Genomic DNA, 23,681 nt, shown 5'->3' on the forward strand with positions numbered 1-23,681 from the left:
GCACTTTAGATCTACCACAAATATTAGCTGTGGGTGCTCATAATGATAATGAAATAAGTACTTTTTCTGCAGACTGCGAACTGTTTTTCGGTATTTCGGGGTGTAGAAAACCCTGGCTTAGGGTTGTCAGGCGGTCTGCCAGGGTCAAAGTTCGTTCTAGTGCCGAATCGAAATCGAAACTCAAAGCGCCGAAACGCGAAATGTTAAATGTGAAATGGGCGCAAATTAAAATAATAAATCCGCCAAATTAAACACGGAACTCGTTAAGGCCGGGGTGTCCGCGGGATGTCGGGAAGGACCTTTTGTATCCTGCTGATGGCGGCTTCTTTTGACGTCGTCATTAGCAGCATTTACACGTCGCTCAGGGATAATAAGTAACCGGGCCAAGTGCGAAATAAAGAAAGCGGAAGAGCAGACGCAGAAGCAGAAGCAGACGCCTGCGAAGACTGACACAAATTAAACTGAAATTAGTTGCAACTCACTTCGGAGCATTGTGGATGGGGGTCAACTCTGGCTGCTCCTTTTGGCCATTGTCGAGCACCGAAAAATAAAAGTGGGGCGAAAGAACGCGGACCCAATGACTGGGCTAATGAGAAATGTCTGTTGGGGAAGACCCAGCAAAAGGGCGCAACACTAGGTATTCAGACATGCTGATGGCAACCCTCAAATGGGTGTAGAGTTGCCAACGCATGTCTCTTAACAAAATAATACAACAAACTGAACTGCAGGGTTTGCCATTTTGAATGCATTCATCAATTAAATTGAATCGCTGCTTTGGCATTTTCCCCAAGTACTTGACAACTCCTTGATTGACCGAAAGGGGGCGCCACATCCGCCTGATCAATGTTAATTGACCGAAAATTGTTTTTGCCGTTGACCGCGACGATGTGGGGCTTAAATGCCTCCTGCAGTCGCCGTTTATGACTTGGCCATTGTCCTCGGCCACCGCAAGAGCCATCCTCTCCCTCAAATGCAGCCACGCCCCCTTAAAAATGCCGCCCGGCATTCTGCGGCGACTGGTGCTGCTGTTGATTTTGCTGCTGCCACTGCAGCAGCGGCAGTAACTGCAGTTGCAGCTGCATCTGCGGTTCGCTCGCTCAACTGCCACAGTCAGCGATAAAACCACAAAACAGCAACAGCCATAAGGACACAGTGGGCGGGACGGGGCTGGGCTCGCAAGGGGTGGGGCATCGAAGACAGGGGCGTGCAAGAACAATGAGGTGATAAACTTGCAGGCTCAACGCATGACAGCGATACCCACCAGCAACAGCAACAACAACGGCGGCGACAACGTCACATTTTGATGGCTCCTTGGAGAGGTGGCAACCCTCTGCTGGAAGGCGGCTGCACTGGGAGAAATGAGTGATGAAAAGAAGAATGATTTATTTCATCAGTTTAGGGGGAAGAGTGTGTTACTCATCGCTGAATTAAACTGCTGATTCCAAAGCATAGTTGTATATAATACATAGCATAAAAGGGTATTTAATTTGTAAGCAGCTCCCTTTCTCAAAGTTTTCTATTTCAACAGCCACAGTTTTTCTCCAAGTGTAAGTGCGCAAGCCGGCAAGTGCAGCCATCCTTTCTCCGCTCGTTGTGTGCATGCAAACAACAAAGGAAAATCAGCAACAGCAGTTGGTTGGGGGCGATGTCATAGTCCGCTCCCTAACCGCCCCACTCCCTCTCCCCCTCTCCCCCTGCCCACCTTAGCCAGTCCTTAACCACCCCCCTCCCCCCCACAACCCCTCGTTTTGTGCACTGGATTTTTTCACTGCTGCTCTTTAACGTGTTTCAAAAGAAAGTTGGTTGACTTTTGAATGACTTTCTTGCCGCGCTTGGCTCGCAGCACTCTCGCCCCCCGCCTCCACACCTGCCACGCCCCTCCTGCCGCCCAAAGCTCCCCGCCCGGCGCCCTCCGCCCCCCGTGTTGTTGTTTGTTTTATGTGTTAAGTGCGCTGGGCCCAAGCGCGCAAATTTCTTCGTGTAACTGATGCTGACGTTGACATCGCAGCCCCAAGCGACCCCTTCATTTTTACCCTCCGAAAAACCCCAGAATTATATATACATATATATAGATATACAGCTCCTACGTACACACATACATATATCTGAATGCAAGAGGGTGTGTGCGCACAGTCGAGTCGAAAATCTAGTTACAATTAAAGTGACAAGCTGGCAACGCCGAACACAAAGTCGGTCCCCAAATTCAAACAAACTGCGGTCGCTTTGATCGTGCTCATGCGAGAGTGATTAAAAAATAAGAAACAGGGGGGAGATTTAGGAAGATGTTTTATAGAATGAACCCTCACATTTTAATATTAGTACTTTATTTGTATGGCGTACTTATGCGTAGTTATACGAATGCAATCCCTGCCAGAAAGCATTTTATAGTATATGTGCTGATGGGTTATTTAGTGCTGGAAAAGAGTTTATTTTTAAACCGAAAATTCACATCACTTCCATGCTGATATGCTGAAATGCTGATAGCATGCATTTTTTGCCAGCATTTCCACTTTTTAAGGGGCTATACATACATATAAGCGAAATTGAAACTTTTGCGGGCTTAATTACCAGAAGATTGGAATGTTTACACCAAACCCTTCGCCATATGACATTCGATATTTGGACAAACAGACAAGAAAGCTGTAGAAATAATACTGAAAAATGATCATATTTTCTGGAGTTATCTCCAGTTCATGTGGATCAGATAGAAGCACCTATTTCGATTCCAGTGAACTTAAGTTATTCTCGGACTCAAGCTGCCCGTCCTAGCCACCACCTACTAACCGCCCGCCATCTCCTTCTCATCGTGGACTGCACTTGTTTTAATTACTGCCCCGTGTTGATTCCCCAGGACCAAAAAGACCAACTCAAAGTGAATTTTCCATTTGGGGCTTTCGTTTGTATGTTGCTTTCGTTTCTTGTTGTTGTTGTTGTTGCTTTATTCGGGGAGTTTGTGTGTTCAGAGGTCGTAGGTTGTAGATTGTGGGCCGTGAGCGGTGGGTAGCTTAACCCATTTCCTAGCCCCATTTCTTAACCCATTCAGATGTTGTCGTCGTGAAGGCGACGACGCTGCTGCTGCTGCTGTCGATTGATATTTCTGTTCGGTCGGCGACGGCGTTGTTGTTGTTGCTGCTGACGGTGGTGTTGCTGCTGTCGCTGCTTGTTGTTGTTGTTGTTGAGGCGTCGCCTGTTGTTGTTGTTGTTGTTGTTGCCAGGGCGACGACGTCTCTGCTGCTGGCGGTTCAGGTTGTTGTTGTTGTTGCGGTTGCGACGACGACGCAAGCTGTTGTTGCCGTTGCCGTTGCCGTTGCGGCGTCGCTGCTGCAACTTCTGTTGCTGCTGTCGCCGACGGCGTTGCTGCTGCAGCCTTTGCTGCTGCTGCTGCTGCTGCGGACGACGGCGACGGCGGCGATTGTTCTGCTGACCCCTGGGATGGTTTGGCTGCACGGACTGCTGGTCCTGGTCCTGCTCCTGATCCTGACTATCATCGTCCTGCTGCTGCTGCTGCTGCTCCTGTTGCATGTCCTGCGATTGCTGTTCGCCTTCGCCATCGGCATGGTTTTTCTCCGTGGTGAGCTCGACGCGATCCTCCTTCAAGGGCTTGACCTCGCCCACGCGCACATTCTTGACCTGGTCACAGGGCACATCGCTGTAGATCACCACGTTGCCATAGTTGCAGACAATCTGGTCCTGATCCGCCTGGCGACCCTCGATGGAGCCAATGGAGCCCCGTTTGTCCTCAATCTCGTAGATGTTGCCGGACTTGGTGATGAAACCGGTGACCTGCAGCGGCTTGCTGCCATTGCTCTTCGGAGCTTCCGGGAGCGGCACTTTCTTTGGCGGAGCATTCACTATCATGGGCTTCGTGGGCTTGACCTCCATTTTGGGTGGAGCACTCGTGGAGCTTGTCAGCGGCGCCACCGTTTGACCTTTGGCATCACGGAAACAAAAAATGGGGAGACACGTTCATAAGCCATCAAGTTACAAACAAAGCAGGGAAAAAAAATTTACCGCTCACCAGCGAGAGGTCGCTGGAAAGGGCCGTGGCCCAAATCAGGACCAGGATCATCCCGAATCCCTTGCCGCACATCATTATCTCTTAGCTCTTGTTCGCTTCTCGATCGACTGAATCGCATTTCCAGCTGCGATCCCGGGTTATATTAACTCTGTGGCTAACGGCATTTCGACCAGAATCATTTCTCGGCCTCTTTCGCTTGGGATTTTTGCATAATTAAGTCTGCGAGTTCAAAGCGTGTCAGGCGGAGAATGGTTAGGAGCGACCCATTTAGCCAGGGCGTACACTGTCCCAAAATCATTCCCAGTTTGTTGGGAAAAACAAAAAAAGTATGTGATGGTTTCTAGGGGGCTTTCTACGTTGTATGTACCAGTTATTAAATTAATATGTTTATTTTAAAATAAACATAGCAAAGCAGCTATGATTTCTTTCAGTTATCTAGTGGTAATTCCTACACTTGCCGCCACTTTCCCCTTCCCGTCGAGCAGAGTTCAATGGCTCAAACTAATTAGCATTCATATTTCTTCTTCGATTTTCGCCGCTGTCCAAAAATTCTCGTCTCTTTGCGCTTGGTTTTCTCATATGTTGATTATGCAAATTGCTTTCTTGGTCGGCAGTCCGCATTTTCAAATTGACCTCAAGCCAAAGCTGGCCAACAGCAAAAGAGGTTCAGCTATGCAGAAAAGCAAAAAAAGAAAAAACATAGAGAATACTGAAACGTGTTTACTCGAAGATCCAAGCAAGTCGAATTAAATATAAAGTTGTGTTTCGTGTTAATTTTATTTCCTCCGTGCGAGAACTGCCCTTGTAAAATTGGCTGTTACAGCGTTAGATTTGTGGGTCTTAAAAAACGGGTCTGGTTTTATTTTGATTAAGCTCGAAGCTTGGCGGATGTGTGTTTTGGAAATAATAATTAATCTTAATATACTTGTTTGCCAAGGTAAAAAGTTAAGCGCGACTTGTATCTAATGCAACAAATAAATAAATTGGCCTAATCAGGGAAGCAAAAGCATACACAGATGTGCATATGTATATGTAATTGATGCTACAAAAAATAGACTTTCTCCTTCCGCAAAATATGAATAAAAAACTTTTCCCCTTTTGAACGATTTATTTTGACGTATGCAGTGCTAATGTACAGGCAAATAAAGCTGAAATCGATTACAAATCAAATTTGTTTGTACTTTCTACTATTTCGTTGCTTTGCTCGTTGGAATAGAAACGAAAAAAAGGGAAAATCTAAACAAATTTGATTAGATTTATTCGATTTTATTCAGATAGCTGCCGGTCTTTCACGTGCTCATCCCATGTTTAAATCCATATTCGAAAATCTACGACAAAAATGAATACTTTTGTATGTTTGTATGTTTTATACAGCATGAGTTCATTAGGCCAGTACAAAGCATAAGATACGCTTTTAGTTGAATCGAGCTAGATACTATTATCTATCTATCTACTAGTATCTATCTATTAGATACTATTACGAACAACTTCCTCATTTTCTGCAAATATCATCTTTGATAAGGAAAGTGTTATATTATAGAAGTTCGTACGTAGACAAATTAAGTAGGGACATGTGCTTTTTGTTTTAAAGATCCATTTTATTGGCATACTTTTTGATAAATAATATAAAGCACACTAAAAACAAAGAAAAAAAATGTAAAAAAAAATATATATATTTATTGGCACATTAGTTCTTCTGCTTTTGGTTGTAGTTTTTCAAGGCCTCGGCCAGTTCCGATAGTGCCGATTTCTGGGCCTTCTCCTGCTTGCGCTCCTGCTGCTTCTTCAACTGCTTGCACAGTTTCTTCAACTGCTTGCGCTCCTTCTTCGCCGACTTCTTCTCGCCACTGTCGTCCTCTTCGGACGAGGAAGATCCGCCCCGCTTCTTCCGGCGGCTCAACTCGGCACATTGTTGCAGCAGCTTGGCGGCCTCATCATCATCGGGCTTTGGAGTGGTGGTCGTAGTAGTGGTTGTGGTGGTGCTGGGGGTGGTGCTGGGGGTGGTGCTTGGGGTGGTGCTGGGGGTGGTGCTGGGAGTGGTGCTTGTGGTGGTCGTACTGGCAGTTGTGGACTCTGATTTGGGCTTTTCCGTTGTCGTCGTCGTCGTCGTAGTGGTTGTAGACGACTCTTCGGGCTTCGGAGTCGTGGTGGTGGTGGTTGAGGTGGTGGTGCTCGGCGTAGTGCTCTCCTGTGGCCTGGCCAGAATCGAGGAGCAGCTGGCCACCAGCAGCAGGCCGAAAAACAGTGTGGAAGCGCGCATTTTCGTCTGATTTGGTTTCCCTCGACTAGACAACTAAATGGAGATCATCGCCTGGCGTTTGTTTATATAGACGGCACTTAGCGCGTTTCGAGCCCCAGACTGTTGCCCCGCCCCCTCTGCCCCCGCCCCTTGCATAGGATGGGCGTAGACGGTCCGACTGGTTTTTGGGCTGGCCGATAGAAAAACGTCTATAAATTGTCATTATACATTGAAATTTTTTTCAAGCAATTCTGTAGTTTTCGGGGGTTTTTTGGTGATACCCAACTGTGCAAGCTACCGAGTCCATAGATATTTTGAAAAACCTTCAAAATAATGTTATGGTATTTAATACGTTTTACTTTATATTAATGTAGTTGTAGTAATATTTTAAAATAATAATTTTAATATATAAAGCTAGTTGTAAACTATCATATAATTGTTTTAAGATATTATCCAGTTTGTTTATTCATACCCATCGATTCGTAGACATCAGACCCATTTTGTGCAGGGTATACAACTAACTTATACATATTTATGCATATGTTTGTATGTACCGAGACGCTGACCAAAAGTAATGTCAATATAAACATTTTTTCGTGTAGTTTTCGTTGGTCATTAGCGCTTTCTGAGAATTGGCTGGATTTATAAACAAATTATTCTCGCCTTATCAAGCATTTATTATACTTTTGTATCATATGGGCTTCACATGCTTGCAATAACAATGCGATACCCTTACTCACGTTTATCAAAAGTAATACTTTGGATATTTTGACTTTTGTTATTAAACAGGTTTTTATTTGGCCTAGAGCGTTTAATATTATTTTGTGTTATTGATTACTTGGCTAAAACTTTGTTTAAATTATTATTTTTTGTTTTGATGATTTTCTAGAGTCCAGGGTACACTTCGGTGCGAATTCGTTTTCTTGGTTTGAGCATCGAGTTTCCTTTGTTTATACGTTTGCACATTTGAGTATGCCTTTTTTCGCATTGCGGCTGGCTCATAATGCCGCTAATTGTTTATCAATTACACTTGTTAATTGTTTAATGCGACTGCAAAGTGACGCCTGGAGTTGTGGAACGGTTGGTGGACGGGGAGGGGAGGGGGGCTGGTGAGACGAAGTCAGAGGTTGCTGGCTATCATACAAATTGCAACATTTATCCGCACACCTGATACCTGATATAACGTAGCCGATTACTTGCTCATTTTTTGCTCGCCATATTATTTTTGTCTGTTTGCAATTTGTACAAGTAATTGAATAAAAAACGCACTGCGAAAAACAAGTAATTAATAAAGGACCCGCGAAAGAAGCGAAAGTAGGCGTTGATGGGTGGTGCATGATGGTTTCGACCTTGGGCGGCCTTCGATGGGTGGGGGGGTCAGCAACCACAGCGTAATCAGTGTTGCCAACATTTCTCCAGGGGTACGGTGTTGTAAAATAGCGCAAAAGGCCAAGTTTTCCGCAATTTGAATTAAAAAGTGTACAGGTGTGCAGGTTTGACGGGAAAAGAGCCGAGTTGACAACAGTGCGCGTAATCCATATGCAGCAATTTAAATGCAACAGAGAGAATATGTTAATTGCGTGTGAAACCGCTGCGCGGAGTCTCGTCGCCACCTGCTATATGCATATTCCTTTATTTATTACTTATTATAATTATAATTTATTTCACGCTATACTGTTTTTCTGATTTTTGATCGACTCCATTTGCTTTTTCGGCTATTTGTTATTCATTAGCTGAACTTGTATTTATTCGGCTTGCTTAAGCTTGACAAACAAACTACTGCACATTTAATAAAGGCCTTCTGTCAAATGGCAACGCTTGATATGTGCTTATTTTGATTTAAAATTGAAAATTGGAAACAGGTTTTAGCATCGGGCTTAGTGCATATTAAGCTTCAACTATAATTTTCCTCTGAATTCAGCTGCTGCCCCTCATTAGGGAACTTGCGAGTTTGGATATCTGATCCCCTCAGATAGAAATTCCAGGAACTCGAAAGTTCCATAACCATTCAAGCACTAGACAATTACCCAGTTTAACTTTGACTGAAGAGTCAGTCATTCCGGAAACTTGGAGTAGCTGCCTTCTTCAACTTGTTGAGGCACCCATTCCCTGGCTGCTCAGTCCCAGAAACCGTGTCTTACCGCTGGCTGCCTGGCCCGACTATCTGCAGATGGGACCTCCTTTGCCGGCCAGAAATTATCATCATAAGCGCCCACGTAATGAGGAAGTTGACCCAAACGAAGCCAAGTTGGCAAAGTCTCCAAGTCAAGTGCATTTGCAACTCAAACGTGCAACCCTCCACTCGATCCTACCTTTTGGCTCTATGCTAATTTTAGCCTTCCTCTTTTCGTCTTTTCGTCCTTTTGTCATACCAAATACCAAATAATAGTATTACGCATACGAACATTGCGCATACGCCCTGTGCAACTGCTCCTGTGCGCTGCGAACCGCTGAATGCGACGAGTCCCAAAAAACCGAGACCCAGTTGGTGGGTCACGTCCCAAAATGGGTTCTAAATATTTTTAGAACACCTTGCCGAGCGAAAACCGAGTGGAAATTCCGAAGGACCTTTGCAGGACAAGCGCAGGCGCCGGCAGAGGCAGCGACGTCGGCAGAGTACGAGTTAACAGCATTGTTAACAGAGTGGGAACAGTTTTTCCACACAGTCCGCAAAGAAAATTAGGGGGTGGTGCACCCTTGTGTTTACTTTTATTTTGCCAATGCGTGTGGCATGCTCAACGGCCCTTGGTGTTGCCACAAAAAACGAGAATTATTCAGGAAAATAGGGAAGCACTGCATCTTCAGGTGCAGTTTTTTTTTTTTTTTACCAACATACAACCTACCCCCCGCAAAATGCCAAATGCATTTCAATTGCTTGCAGTTCTCGTTGCACTTCATTAAACTCACTGTCGAAATTCGACAGGCAACGAAGGGTGGTGGTGGCTTGCACTGGGTGGGTGCATGCAGTACGACCACGTGACCTTCACACAACTACATGAACGCGGGGATTGGGGTTAGAGTCATCACGTATTTTCAACTAAGCCCCACATAAAGTACCAGAAATTCACTTTTTATACCTCAGATTTTTTTTTTTAGTGAAAAATTCGTTAGAATTCGTATAAGCAAATTTTAGTAATTACTTCTCGCAGAAAATATATCCATATTGAATTCATAGTTAACAGGCGTAATTTGCCACTAGTTTGTTACTGTTTTCTAGTCAAAAACAAACAATATTTTTTCTACAAAAACCAATGATATGTGTTGAATTTGACTATTTGTAACGAAAAATCGGAAATACAACTAATTATAAAAACTTTTTGGCGATCTTTGAGAATTTTTTTTTTTTTTTGCAATTTTACATTTTTAATCATCATAAAAATGTACAAAAAATTGTCAAAAATTAAAATTTTTAAATTTATTTACCAATTGATTTGGAACTCAATTACGAACTCAAAATGGTATGGCATTCCATATTTCGACCATTATTTCCAAAGATATGGTAAAAATTCAGAAATATCGCCTCTCGATGAGCATTTTCCTCAAATAATCAGATATGATCATGTTATATTCCATATATCTCCCCCCATTTGGCTGTGGCTCTCTGAAAGCATTTGCAAAGTCCATTGGCTTGTGCCATTTACGGTAAATGGCAGGGGGAAAATACGACTCACCTGCTGGGGCCAGAGGAATTTTCCATCCCAAACACGCCTGATGCATTTTCAGGCTTTTCCCCCTTTCATTTTGGTGCATACTTTGAGGCATTTGACAAAAACTCCGATGAGCTGGGACCAATTCCAGGCCTTGATGAGACGCAATCCGGACCACTTATGTGGGTTGGAAAAAGCGCTGGAAAGGCGGAGGGAAGCCTGTTGGAAGAGCACGGAGCACGGTAGGCTTAGTTTGAGAAGTAATCGAATGCTATAATTTCCATTAAACTGATTTCCCACGAGCAGCTGCAAGTCAAGCCAGCAAATGTTGCAATGTTGATGACCGCCTTTCCCGGTTTTCCCGGGGTGTGGGTGGAAAAGTGGTGGGGGGGAGGGACTGGAGCCGACAGTTAATGGCCACATGCATAAAAACCTGCAGCCAACGGAAACCCAAAGAGGACACAGCTCAAAGGGAAAACCGGAGGAGAGGTGGCCTGGTAAATTCATGATGGGGGCGGCGGGAAAAGCGGACAGGTCGGCAAATGCATCCAGTGCTTCTCTCCCAGGACCTCTGGCCAAAAGTCACGAGTCTCAAGCTTCGAAATGAAAAGCAAATTAAATTAAACTACCAATAATACCAATTTTCTGCTGCGGGCAAATTTCAAGAACTGAAACCAGCCAGCATAAATAATAAGCGAATAATTTATTTGGACAACAATCATAACGATATTTAATTGAATCCACTAGCAAAATAAGTTGCTATTTTCCGTTTGAAGTAAAATGTTATCTTAAAAATCTTCATTTCGCACAGACTTTGTGACTTTGTTGTTAAACACAAAATTTATTACTGTTCAAAGAGCTGCGGAATATAAAAGCCCCATAAATAAAATACCAAAAATGCTCGTCAAATGGCCTAAAAAATACCCGACATTAAACATGCATTGAATCAATCATCAAGATGGCAAATGGTTAAAATCCGCTTAGGTTCTCAGTTCGTTTTCGCCACCGCCGGCGATCGCCACGCCCCACCACCCAACCGCCACGGAGGGGAGAAGAGTGCACCCACTACCACGACTCGAGACATAAACAAAATAACCCAACACTGCCCCACTCAAGTGTCTTGTGTTTATAAGCGGCGAACAAAGGAGCCAGGTCTGCGGAGAGTTGGAATCTGTGCGGGCAGTCTTATCACCGCCGGTCAGTCGTCGCCCGTGGTGTACTGAGGGCACTCCAAGTCCAAGGACTCCCCGTCTTGCTCCGGGCACTCCTGTCCACCTGTCCACCTGTCCACCTGTCCTCCTGATTCCGATTCGGTGGCCGGTCCTGTTCCCACCGCTCACCTAAGCCGCTTTGTGCACGCATGGTAAGAGGCAAATCGGACTAAGCCACAGCTGCTGCTTTAAATTCTTTGGGCCGTCTGGCTGGCACACTGAGAGAAAACGTAGCCCCAACGAGTGCACCCAATATTAAAAATGCATTCGGCTGAATGGAATCGATCTCTCAGTGTGTGACTTGTGCTGGGCGGAGAGAAAGGGGAAAGCGGGAAAACGAAACCATGGCTGGGAAAATACAGCGACGACTGTCACCTGCGACTTATGCAAATCAGCAAACGACCAAACAGCTGAAAATAATTTTCCACATTTCCGTTACAAATAAAAACCAATTCACTTTGCTAATATGGCCACACAGGCAAAGACTCATCCGGAATAGAAATGCCGATTTTCCGAGGGTGCGGGAAAGCGTGGAAAAGCGGTGGGCAAACTAACTGCGTTCCGCATACGCAGACCATGCAAAAGTTTATGCACGCAACGCAATAATTTTGTTGCACAGTGTATGCCCTTTAACCGGGTAGGGTTGCTTGATTTTTTAATTAAACTAGAAAAGTATTCATCACATATTAGCAATGGAAAAGCATTATCATTATTGATGTTGATCTACAGTGGCAATAAAAACACACAACACAACAAAATTGATAACGTAATTGAAGTTCAATAAATAAGCAAACAAACACCTTGCTAAAACTCATGGCTGTCGCCTAGAAATCAATATATCAGACAATTCAGATATTTATATAACATATAGTTTTTGGAGAGAGTATTTCCCTCAACGAGTTGGTGCCCCTCGGTCTTGGGATATTTCCATAAGCTGCCGCTTACCAACCCGATAGATGTTTCTTTTTCGCATTTGTTGGATGTCAGTTAGTCAGTCAGTCAGTCGAGTCGAGTAGTCAAGTGGCAGGAGCAGGAGCAGGAGTAGTGCCATTTGCAAGTCCTTAAATGCCTTTGCAACTCGTCATTGTCGTTGGCATTGTGGCTGCACTTGCTGCCCCCCTTCGAGGCGCCCCAGCCAGTGCCGCCGGCTTTAAGCCAGCCAGCCAGCCCCCTTTTGGCCATGTTCCGTGTCGCTGGCATTGTCAATGCTTTCGACTTCCTTCCGCTGTGGCCAACAAATTCGAGCCGCGCATGCAGGCCGCGCAAACATAATCATCATTATTGCTGCAATCAGCATATTTGGCAGGCTTAAAGGCAGCCGCTGTCCTGCGGGAAAAACACGGAAGCATTGTGCATTTTCCCCGCTCATACGAACATATATCGTGCCCCCGGTTTCCCGCAGTGTACCCCTTTTGCTCTGCGTTTAGTTGTGTGGTTATGCTTAATATGCGTCATTAAAATGGTTGTTGTTTTTACCGCACCGCAGCGGCTAAACTGCAAAAAAAAATATGGTACCAAAAGAAAAGGACTGCAGAAGGGGAGCTAAATAAAATATTCTTGAAGATCAGTGGCTTGAATAACTTAGCCATATGCTAGCATCAGAAGTGCGTCTTGGTCACCGGAAGAAGGATATACTTATGGAGTGACATATACACAAAAATTTCAGTTTCAGTGTATCAGCCGGGGGTCGAGTGCAAGTGCGTGGGCAGGCCTTAGGCCCATCACCTGAACTCACCTAAAAAACACAGCCAGCCAACACACGTGCATTATGCAAATATCAAATATATTGCCCAGTGCATGCGATAAGAATCCATTGCGCAAAAATTAATTAGTCAATTTGCATGAAATTTATGTACAAAGCGCGAACAAACGAAACCAAAACGAGCCAACAGGCGGCATTTCAAGGAGTTGGAGTGTGGATTTGGGGATAAACATATATCTGACTCGAATCGGTTGAAGCCTTGCCACAGGCCACACTGTGCAAGAAACATTTTTGAATGGTTTCATATTATAAATTTAAAAGCAAGCAAGAAAAAGTAGCATTCCCAATATTGTACTCATATTTTTGATACTAGATTCGTGTCTATAGTAATAAGCAACACTTATGAAACAGGAATCGTAATCGCAAGTTATTCTTTAGCAGTCTTTACCCGAATAGAGTTCTTTTGTACTTCTCACATAGAGTAGTAGCTTTTAAAATATTGTACTTGCTAGTCTCGACTCATGTATATCGTATTAACCAACACTTATTAATCGGGAATCGGTTTCGGAAGTATTTTTATGGTCACATCACAGTCGCTTTTGTGTGAATAGTGTTCCTTTTTTTGCGAAGACTAGCTTTTCCAGTTTTGCTACCCTCGACTCGTGTTTATCGATAAACCAACACTGATTAACCAACACACTAAAGAATTATTTTGTGCAGTCATTTTCAGTCGTCCTCACCTGAATAATTGTTGAAGTGCTCTGTTTTGATTTTAAAATGGTACATTACCGCACACATGAACCTGTAAGCGAATGGATTATAAGTGAGTGATATATACAAATTTACTGAAATTCCAGAGTGGTTCGCCACCGATGCCCCTTCGCCGCCAGATCGGGCACACGTCGGGTCACTGTAATGTGCGCTGCGACGGCTGCGGCAACAGCAGGATGACCTTCTATCGCTACAAGTGCCTGCGCTGCCTGGACTACGACCTTTGCTCCGTCTGCAAGGAAAATGGGGTCTCGAACGGGTTGCACCTTCTGGAGCACCCGCTCCAGTGCCTAATGGATCGTGAAGCCCTTGAGCTGCATTTCGCCGGCGAGCCGATTCCGACTTTGTGCGCCGACAGCTTCACGTGCCCTGTGTGCGGCGAAATGGGGTTTTCCTTGGAGGATCTGAAGACGCACTGCCAAGACAACCATATCATGGCGCACACAGTCGTTATTTGCCCGGTCTGCGCGGCGGTCCCATTGTCGCAACCGAGACATATCGATCACATTACCAATCACTTGATGTTCTCGCCATCGCATTGATCTGCAGTCGATCCCTTGATGATCTCGCCATAGCACCGCTCTCCAGTCGATCCCTTGGCCGATTCCAAAGATTGGGATTAGCCATAAATCCTTCGCATCAGGATGACGGAGGAGCACTCCACAACATTAAGCGTTTGCAGATTTTGACAACACACCAAAAACCACACAAAAAGAAAAAAACAAGCATTTGTACCGCTAAGGAATTCGCATGCGGAATCAAATGGTTCGTTTTTTTGGTTTGATAAGGAATGACAAATGTTAAAAAAACAAAAGTCACAAAAAAAAACAAAAGGCCGAGCACTTGCATCGCTACGCAATTTGCATACAGAATTAAAGAGTTCGTTTTTTCGATTGATAATGAATAACGAATATAGAGAAAACTATGCATTATCTTTACACCAAGATATATGGTCGTGCGTCTACCTAAAGATATTGCTAAGTTCGAATCAAGCTTCAATTCCTCGCAGCTGCAGCCCCAATTAATTAGAAGGGCTCTCTGGGGCTGGAATAGCCCCATTTCCCACCCAGACGCCCATGGTGAGGTATTACTTGCTACTCGGGTCTGGAGCTGGAAGTGCTTCTGTTGCTTTTGCTGTTCCTGTAATCCGCTTAGAGGTGGAAACCTTTTGTCATTATAAAAGGATTTCAGGCCTGACAGAATTTCCATTTGTTGCGATTCGCTCGACAGCCTGTGCTCAGTTAACTTTTGCCTGCCCTCACAGAAATTAAGATTCAAAAACCGATATTTCGCCTCTCCAATTATAAAGGTAAGCACAGACAAAGCGTTTCCAGATAAATTGCCAATCGAACTAGATAAAATGAGGCAAGTGTAAATAGTGGAAAGGCGCAGATAGGCCACGTCTCCAGGTCCCATCTGCACTGTGAGAAAATACCCGTCGGCATGTGGATTCTGCATATAAAATGAATAACGGCATTTGAAGCACACTTTTTGGATTTCTCGTGTAGTTTTCTCTGTGTAGTGGGGATTGCACGGCAGCGTCCAACCGAAAACAAAACAGAGGAAGCAGAACACCAGCTTTTGGCTCCTTCCTCCTTTGATCCTGGCGCTGCATGCGTGGCTGATGGTTGACAATAGATAGACATGGACATCGACACAGCCGGCATGTCCTGCGTCCTGCGCCCGTCTCCTGCATCCTTCCCGCCATTTCCCCCCGGATATTCAACCCCCCTGCGGAGTGGTCGTTATGGCTAATGAGTATTTTGAGGCAGAATCGGGAGAGTCGTGCTATCGGCCGGTAGGAAAGGGTTAAGGCTTCCAGTCGTAAGTGGTAGCGGAACTCTCAAGCGACCAGCCGCGTGCGTGAATCACGGGGGAAGTTTTTGAAGTTACGACTTCTAGTTGTACTTCTTAATAGCTAGGTAGCTTGTAATTACCACTTGCCAGAGCTGGAAGCCCCTTTCTTTGCTCTACTAGGGTTATTTATCTGCATATTTCTGATAATTAGGATCACTTCACAATACGAGTAGCATGTATTTTATTGTTCCATTTGCGTATTTTCCAGCTGCACTTTGGCTGAGCCCTCGGGACTTTTCCCTTTGGCTTGCCTCACGCTGTCATCTCAAGTGGCAGGCTTAGAGCGCCTAAGCCCCCCTTTAATGCTAGTTTAACCCCCTCGGAGGGCAATTCGGGCGCCGCCCCTGCTGCCTCTCCGCACAGCACGCATACAAATGACAATAAAAGCGAACGACTTTGGTTTTTGGATTTTGCGACTCGCCTGCGTTTTTCTGTGTGCGCTGGCAGGGTCTTTGGGGCCTCCTAATCAACCCCTTCCAGCCCCAGCAATCCGCTCCCTATCGGCTCTGCCCCTTGAAGAGCTGCCACAGTTTTGCGACTGAAAGTTGAACCGCAATCGACATCGCTGGCCGCCACACGCTTTCACAATTTTTAATCATTGCTCCGGCATTCAGAGCTGGTCCTTCAAGCCCTACCTCCCCACCTCCCCACCTCCCTACCACCCCTTTTTCCCCGTCCATGTCTAACCCCTCTATCGCCGTCTCTCTTCGATCCAGAGGCATTGTTGTGAGAAGGACGAGAGCACATAAACATGCATGGCAGCAGGCGGAGAACATGCACTGAAGAAAACTTTCTACTGGCAATGACAGCTGCTAGCAATTAGGGATTCGAAAGTCTAGTTGAATATCTTAATCCATAGATCCCGTTTAAAAACTACTTCGAGTACTAAAATAACAAGCGGCATGTACTGAACCAATGAGTTCTCTAGTTAAATTTCCTTCGGTGTAACAAGGAGCAGGAACAGGGTTTGGGTCCTGGATCCTGAAACGTGGGTTCCCAAGGAGCGGGAACGGGCACTGCGACCCCGGATAGCCCAGATACTGGGCTTATTGTCCGGGCTTTGGGTCCTTTATCTTGTTTCTAACTCATTGGATCGCAAAAACGGTCTCGTGTTCACCTTAATTGGGGTAAACATAAGTTCTGATTGCCCCGGCAGGGTTGCAGCAACACAAAAAAAAGGAGTTCCCAGCGACATTTTTCTTTCCCTTCCACCATTCTTGGGTTATCCTCGAAAGGAATTTGCCCGTTGTCTGGCCAGGAAAGTCGAGTCAAGTCAAAAGCCAAAGTCAAAGACGAACGTCGAACATATCCAATTAGAAGGCCGCAAAGGGCGGGCGGCGAAAAAAAGAGGTTCGGAGCGAGGGTGGCAACCCTACCGGCCATTGTTGAAAGCAGATCACAGCGCCCAGATAGAAATTGTTGAACGTGTAATTTTTATTTATTGCATACAATTCTGTTAGAACAAATGATAACAAAATTGGGACGGGTGCTTTCCTATGGACCGTACACCAGAGTTCATAATAATAGGAACCATTCTATTAAATATTAATTCGGTATCGTATTGTGAGCAAATAAAGTTATCAATAGTTTTTTAAAGCAAATGTTATAAGTTAATATATTAAATAAGTTTTAAATGCAATCATCTCGCTTCGTAATCATCCAAACGTTTCTATGACAAACAAACTTTTTGTTTGTCTTTTAAAATACAAGCAATAAATGCTATTGTTTTGCGCACAGCTGTGAGTATTTAAAATAAATGTTCAACTTTGGCCGCACACAAAAAGGTTGGCGCCATGCAAAAAATGTTGGGCAACTTTTGAATTGAAAAAGCGTTTAGACATTGTTCGCCTTTCTGTGTGTGGGCAACTAAATGATGGGGAAACTATAAAAATTTCCATAACAATAATAAAAGCAACGAAAAAGGCACCGCGTCGTTTCAGACCCGAAAAGACATTTATTCATTTCAGTTTTGAAAATTAGCATAAAAGTAAAGGCTCACATAAGGGATGATGTCTGCGTTTGGGATGAAAGGTGGTGGGGCGAGGGTGTTGTAAACTTCTTGGTTCTCCTGTGGGCGGCAGCCTGCGAGGAGGATGCAGGATTCAGGCTCCAGGATACAGGATACAGGATACAGACTACGGTAGAGCGATGAGCTACAATCACAGCTTGCGAACGTTTGATAAGCGTGAAAAACGTGATAATTTTAATAAAACCAAATGAGCCGCAAAATCATACAACCAAATATTACAGAGAACAGGCAAGAACAACAATGAAGAGCCGGGAAAATCGGACTTGACATCGCAGGTTGTGGCACGGTGGTAAGGTAATGAAGCACCCTAATGTATGCCACACTTTCTGTTTGCTAATGCGGAAACTTTGTCATGGCAAACAATCTGCTCGGAAAGAAGTTCTTCGAATGATTTAATTTTTATAGCCAAACTAAGATTAAAAAAAGAGATGGCTTCAAAATATAAATTACAAAGGAGACCAAATCCTGTTTCCAATTAATTAAGTTTTAAAAACCCAGAAAATACAAAATAAGTTTGGACAGGCTTGTACTACAATGATAAACAATTTGGAGAAGCTACGAGTTGGATAACTTGTGCCTCTTTGATGACCACTTCAAACGGATCTGATCCAACTATTGCTAATCTCGTTAGCCAACCAAATTGACCCGAAAGTGTGCAATGAATTCTGTTATTTGCCAATTGACGGAATTTAAGTCCCCAACTATAGCTTAACAAACAAACATGCCAGGTTGGGCCGCAAAAAGCGGACGCAAAACCCCAAGCTAAAAACCCCTGTGTATCTGTCATACCTTTGAGAAATGTTGCTTTTTTTGGCAGCTTGGGGGTGCAGAGGCAATAACTAAACAAAGGCAGAAATGACCAACACATTTTGCGCCCCAATAAAACTGTCAACATTATAAAGCGCCACTTAAGAAATGAACAAAAGACGGACCCAAAAGGTGGGCGCGTCAGTGGGGAAAAACAATAATCATAAAATTAAAGCCAAGCCAAAAAGGCAGGCGAAAATTAAATAAATAACAAAAAAAAAAAACCAAAAAAAAATGGAAAAGCCAAAGCAGAAAAAAAAAAACAAAAAAGCTACAAAAAGTTATCAGGTGAAGGGGTTGGCTTACATGTTTAGCATGTGGCACACACACGCCAGCACACTGGAAAAAAAACGCACCCACCACACACACACAGAAGCGTTGACATCGTTGCTGAAAACTGCCACTAAATGTCAGCAAATGAGGGTCAGCACACACATGAGCCACACCTCCGAGCCAACTAAATATTGTAATAAAACGCAGAAAAAACACACAGGATGGTGCATTGAAAGTCGAGTGATGGAGGCAAAGTATACCCAGTACTGTGTAGATTTCAATTGGATTTATTTATCAAAAATTTCATTTAATAGTAACGAAGAAGCCTATCAACTGTTAAAAATTAGCATTAGAATGCTTACAATGTATTCGATGACTGAAGACAATGAAGTAGTATTTTCTTTTTTTGGAATACCCTCTATGCATTGAGGCTATAATGAGGAGAGAAAACATACAAAAAGTGAAAAAACTTGTTCCGCCCCACAACCATTGTTTTTTGCTATATTTTCTTTTTTAATGAATTGACCGTAAAATGAACTTGTTGATGAGCCTTATGAGCTGACCAAAGTACCACGCCCCCATCCACGTCGCCTCCTTGGCGTGGTCATTCGCAATAAAAAAGGATTATGAGCTGAACGACAGTCCCGAAAAAAAGGCGCACACACTTGCAGCCTTAACACTGTGTAGTGGAAATACAAGCACGGAGCATATAAATATTTATAAGTGTGTGCGTGGTGTGGGAGGTCAAGTGTCAGTGCCATTTAGCAACTCGCCTCACACACACACACACACACACACACACACACACTGGCAGTGAAAAAAGGTGCGTCGCTCCCATTAGCCTCGTCGTTTGGCCTTGAACCCAAAAGAACAGAACCCGAAAACCCTGAGAGACACATATCAACGAACAACCAAACAATAATCGAATGTAAATATAGAGTGTAGTGTTGGTTATTTGAGTTATATGGATCTGGATCACTCATGTATGTATTCATTATATAACTTTATATTTTTAAAATCCATCATCCCCTTTGGGATTTTCTAAAGTTGCCTTCTGATGATTCCCGTGAAAAGCGGAAAAAACTCAGCGCAAAACTTTGATTGTAAAGAATACAGTTTATTGAGGGGCATTCGGCACAAGGAAAAGTGCCCATTCCGCCAAGTTTTGGCAATTTAAGCCCCTGACTAACTGACTGTGCGTGCTTAAACATTTTGCGGGCCCTTTTGTCGAACTTACCGACTGCAATCGCGACTCGTACATCACCGCAACGTTGTTAACTGCTGTTGAGTATTTTTCTATTATAGAGGAACGACGCGGCGCTCGATCAGCAGGATTTTGTGTTTAATTTCATGAAAGTGCCTGCCAACGTCAGCGGCATTTTCCTCGCTTTTCCTGCCGGATGTTTAGTGCAAACTTTAGTTTTTCCACACTTACCCCTGGACCTTTGCCGTTTGGGCTTCAACTTCAACCTTTTGCCGGCTTCTGTCGTGTTTCCTTCTGTTTTCCCCCCCTATATTTTCCTTTTTCCAGCGCCTGTGAAAATTTGTTACGCCTAATGGCCAGACAAAGGGATTGGGTGCCACTATTTAAATACAATAGTTGTATGCTTTTTCATCAATTTTCGTTGGCTGCCAAACTTGAGCATGAGTGGTTCGTGGTGCAAATCAATTTAATATAATGTAAATGGCTGCAGAATTTGGTCACACTTATATTGAAAATAACATGTATGTACATCAAAAGAAAATCAAATCCCTGGGAATTTAAGCAAAAAACAGAATAGTATCAGCTGAATTACCCATTATAAATTAATATTTAAGCCATTCAGATGTTATTTAACTTAAATTTATTTGAATATTTCGTCCCAAGCTTTAATAAGTCTAATTCCAGTGGGACCATTTGGGGGAAGCTACAAAACCTGAAAAGGGCATCACACTTTTAATTGGAGTCTATAAAGGCATTCCACATTCCTGCGTTTCCCTCGACTCCAATGTTCAATTTTGGCCCGGTAGTGTTTCGCCCCCCAGATTTTCCATTCCACAAAATTTTTACTTTACTGGATTTCGCTTTTCCTTCTTCGTCTTTGGTGCCCCCGACTCCTTTAGTTTTCGGGCCAGGTAGAGATTCGTTTCGTGAGTCACGCAAGTGGGGGCCGAAAAATCCAAAAATGAGTGGCAAAAATGCATACAGTGCCTGTCATTATTTTTGTGCAGTTTGCAATTGCAAGGAGTTTGCTACGTAAAAGGTTAAAGGGCGTGATTGAAATTTCCGTTTGCTTAGCCCGGTGAATGGGGCGTACGAGTACTTTTACTTCTCGCATTTCAACAGGGTCGGTCCGGTCGCTGTGTATTAATTACAGGGGGAATCCACGAAGGAAATGGGAACGGGAATACTTACCAAATCATTAATGTCATCAACTTCTTGGCGAATCAAAGTTTTTGGCTTTTGGGGTTTTGTAATTATAAACACGATGCTGTCACCATCAATGTCCAGCATTCATTTGTTTGCCATTGGCTAGCTGATGACACCCAGCTGTCTCAGCTCCCCACCCGGACCCCTTGCTGCCGACGCTCCTCGCGACCCCTGACCCTTCGGGTTGATTAATGAATGTGGCGACAGTCAGCGATGACATCGATTCCTGACACTCTTCGCCGAATCCACCAGCGGTTTTTACGTAATGCGAGGGTCGAGCCGGAAGCGGAAAAGCGAGACCAGACGGCATTAAAAGTCAACAAACACAATGACATCTGCCGCAACGCCTTTGGCTGCACTGCAAAAATAAACGCTTAATTCGGAATTAATGAGCCCTTGGATGAGATAATCTATGTGTAGTAAATAAGTTGTTCGCGCGATTCTCCTTTTCAATGTGAAATCTAAAAGCGACGAACCATTGTTCCGATAAGGGAATTCAAGACATTATCGCAATTTCGGGCAGTGTGGTCCCGCTCTTGTGCAACTTAATGCTCGGCCACTTGACTCGGCTCCTGCACCTCTGGACTCCCTTCCACGCCCTTTTGGGCCCACTCCGCCTCTGTCTGGACGTGGACATTCATTTCGTCTGGCAATTATTTGCAACACTTGCAGCAAAACAAAGGCCAGGATGGAATAGGATGGAGTGCAGCAAGTGGATGCGGATGTGGATGCGGGAAGTGGAGTGCACTGGATCCGAGTGGAGCGACCACATTGCGCAACAAATCTTTTTGTGGCCGGGCACGTGACGAGGGCCGGATCACGTGGCGTATGCGTAATGCTGTTTTGGGCCAAGGGAGCACGAAGAAGTTACCGGCCCCCAAAAACCGATCTGAATGATAAATTGTTTAAAGTTTGCACCCCTGATTGCCATTCAATTTCAAATTTTTAGTTCCTCTTCTTGTGTTTCCTTGTTTTTTTTTTTTATCGAAAATTTGCGACACATTTTCGGTGGACCACAAACTTTGGCCAACTTCTTTGCGGTCCACAAAACGAGAGAAATGCCCCGGGCCAAAGAAAATTAATTTCGGATTAAATCATTAGAAAGAAGTTTTGCTTTTAGCCGGTAGGCATTAGAAAATTAGTGCTTTGGCTTTTTGGACACTTACTCGATTTCTGTGGTCCGCGGAACTTTGCAGTCACTTTCATTACTTGCGTAATTTGCTTATGGCAACAAAAATTATTTTGGGTGTTTTTTAAAAATTAACATAATTCTGTTGCCCAATTTGTATTAATGGCATTCAATGGTATTTAAAAATATTCAGTTGATTTTATATTTATAATCCATCTAATTCTATACGATTTCAGTTGTGTAATTTTCCTCGTTCGCTGTCTTCACAGATCGCCCTCAGATTTCATTCGTTTACTTGCTAAGGAGTTTCATTAAATTCCCGCTTGACTTTTATCTCATGGCTAATTATTCTTCTTGTTCTTACTCTTGCGCTGCAAATGAACTTCGTCTAGAGAGAGAGAGGTGTGTGGGGGGCTAAGTGAGTAGAAAGAGCCGGAGAAATACGGCGAATCTTGGCATCTCCTCTCATCTGTCTCATTTCGCTTTGTTTTCAGTCTATTTTGTTTGGTTCCCTCATAAAACTCAAGTTGAAGAATCCTGACAAGATGGTGGCTTCTGCAAGGGGGTGAGGCGGGTGAGAGAAGGGGTTTAAGGACCCCCAAAACACGGTGGGTGAGCGTTGTTCTTTGAGTGTCTACTTCGATATTTACGACATGACTGAGATTTTAACTTGCGGAAAAGTTTGCCTCAAAAACTTCGCTGCCTTCAATTGTATTTGCTAGTGGTTGTTGTAATTGGTGTATCGTTGTTGTAGCTCTTGTTAAAGCTATTGTTGTAACTGTTGTTGCAGCTTTCGGCTGCAGTTTTTGGTGCACAAGTTGTTGTTGAAAGTGTTGGTGTAATTGTTGGTGTTCCTTCTCCTGTTGGTTTTGGCTTGCAACAAGAATTTTGTTGCTGCTGTGGGTGATTGTGTTGTAGTATTTGTTGTTATTGTCGTTGTGGCAGTTGAAATTGTTGTTGTTGTTGTTGTTGTGACTACAAAGTAAATGATAGCTCCTGCTGCAATGAAGCTGCCAAGCCGCAACTTGTCGCTTGTTCTCTCCTTTAGCCTTGGGTTTTAATTGTCACACATGCTTAGTACATACGCACGTTCATATATCTACACATATGCATACATAGGGCGTTTATGTATAAAGCATACGCCAACGCATACATCATTCCCTGGCCACGCCTACACACATGTAATGCTATCCGCCCACTTGTTTACCGCTCGCTGGCATTTTGTTCGCCCACCCGTTTTCCCCGCCGCCACTCACCGCATGATTTTCATCCAGAAATAAGAAGTGGGCGTTGCGTCCGCCCTCCATGCCCCCACGAAGAATCTCAGTGTCTCAGCATGTGTATTTGCACTTGGCAACTTAACGCTGAGGTTTCGTTTTAATAAGTTTAACAAGTTTCTTGGCATAATTTGCGGTGCGTCCCCCGCGACCCGACTCCTGCACTTTCCCCGGGCAGCGCTCTTGCCACCACCCCCATGCACATCTATTTCCTACCCTGAACTGCATTTTCCTGGCCCGCTAGCCGCGGGCTGCGAACTGTCGGAGGATTCTGCAACAGGTCCCAGCTCGAAAACCAAGTCTCGAGTTTC

The 23,681-nt window shown here is 44.2% G+C and overlaps 3 protein-coding genes across 3 annotated transcripts; 1 reads left to right on the plus strand and 2 right to left on the minus strand.

Annotated features, from left to right (window-relative positions):
• Window positions 1–2,895: 2,895 nt before the first annotated feature.
• Window positions 2,896–4,401, minus strand: LOC27206778 (UPF0746 protein DDB_G0281095). Its single transcript, XM_039297204.2, has 2 exons — window positions 4,012–4,401; window positions 2,896–3,929 (listed from the first exon to the last, which is right to left on the minus strand). Exons 1-2 carry the CDS (start codon window positions 4,091–4,093, stop codon window positions 3,040–3,042), a joined length of 972 nt encoding a protein of 323 aa, XP_039153138.1. The 5' UTR covers window positions 4,094–4,401; the 3' UTR covers window positions 2,896–3,039.
• A 1,272-nt stretch (window positions 4,402–5,673) lies between these two features.
• Window positions 5,674–6,333, minus strand: LOC6724986 (cell wall protein DAN4). Its single transcript, XM_016173035.3, has one exon. The coding sequence runs from the start codon at window positions 6,276–6,278 to the stop codon at window positions 5,706–5,708; it is 573 nt and encodes a 190-aa protein (XP_016037938.2). The 5' UTR covers window positions 6,279–6,333; the 3' UTR covers window positions 5,674–5,705.
• Window positions 6,334–10,927: 4,594 nt separating this feature from the next.
• LOC6739964 (E3 ubiquitin-protein ligase KCMF1) lies at window positions 10,928–14,465 on the plus strand. Its single transcript, XM_044923650.1, has 2 exons — window positions 10,928–11,267; window positions 13,675–14,465. Exons 1-2 carry the CDS (start codon window positions 11,265–11,267, stop codon window positions 14,128–14,130), a joined length of 459 nt encoding a protein of 152 aa, XP_044779585.1. The 5' UTR covers window positions 10,928–11,264; the 3' UTR covers window positions 14,131–14,465.
• Window positions 14,466–23,681: the final 9,216 nt, after the last annotated feature.

This window comes from Drosophila simulans, chromosome X (genome assembly GCF_016746395.2).
Source record: "Drosophila simulans strain w501 chromosome X, Prin_Dsim_3.1, whole genome shotgun sequence".
Lineage (NCBI taxonomy): Eukaryota > Metazoa > Arthropoda > Insecta > Diptera > Drosophilidae > Drosophila > Drosophila simulans.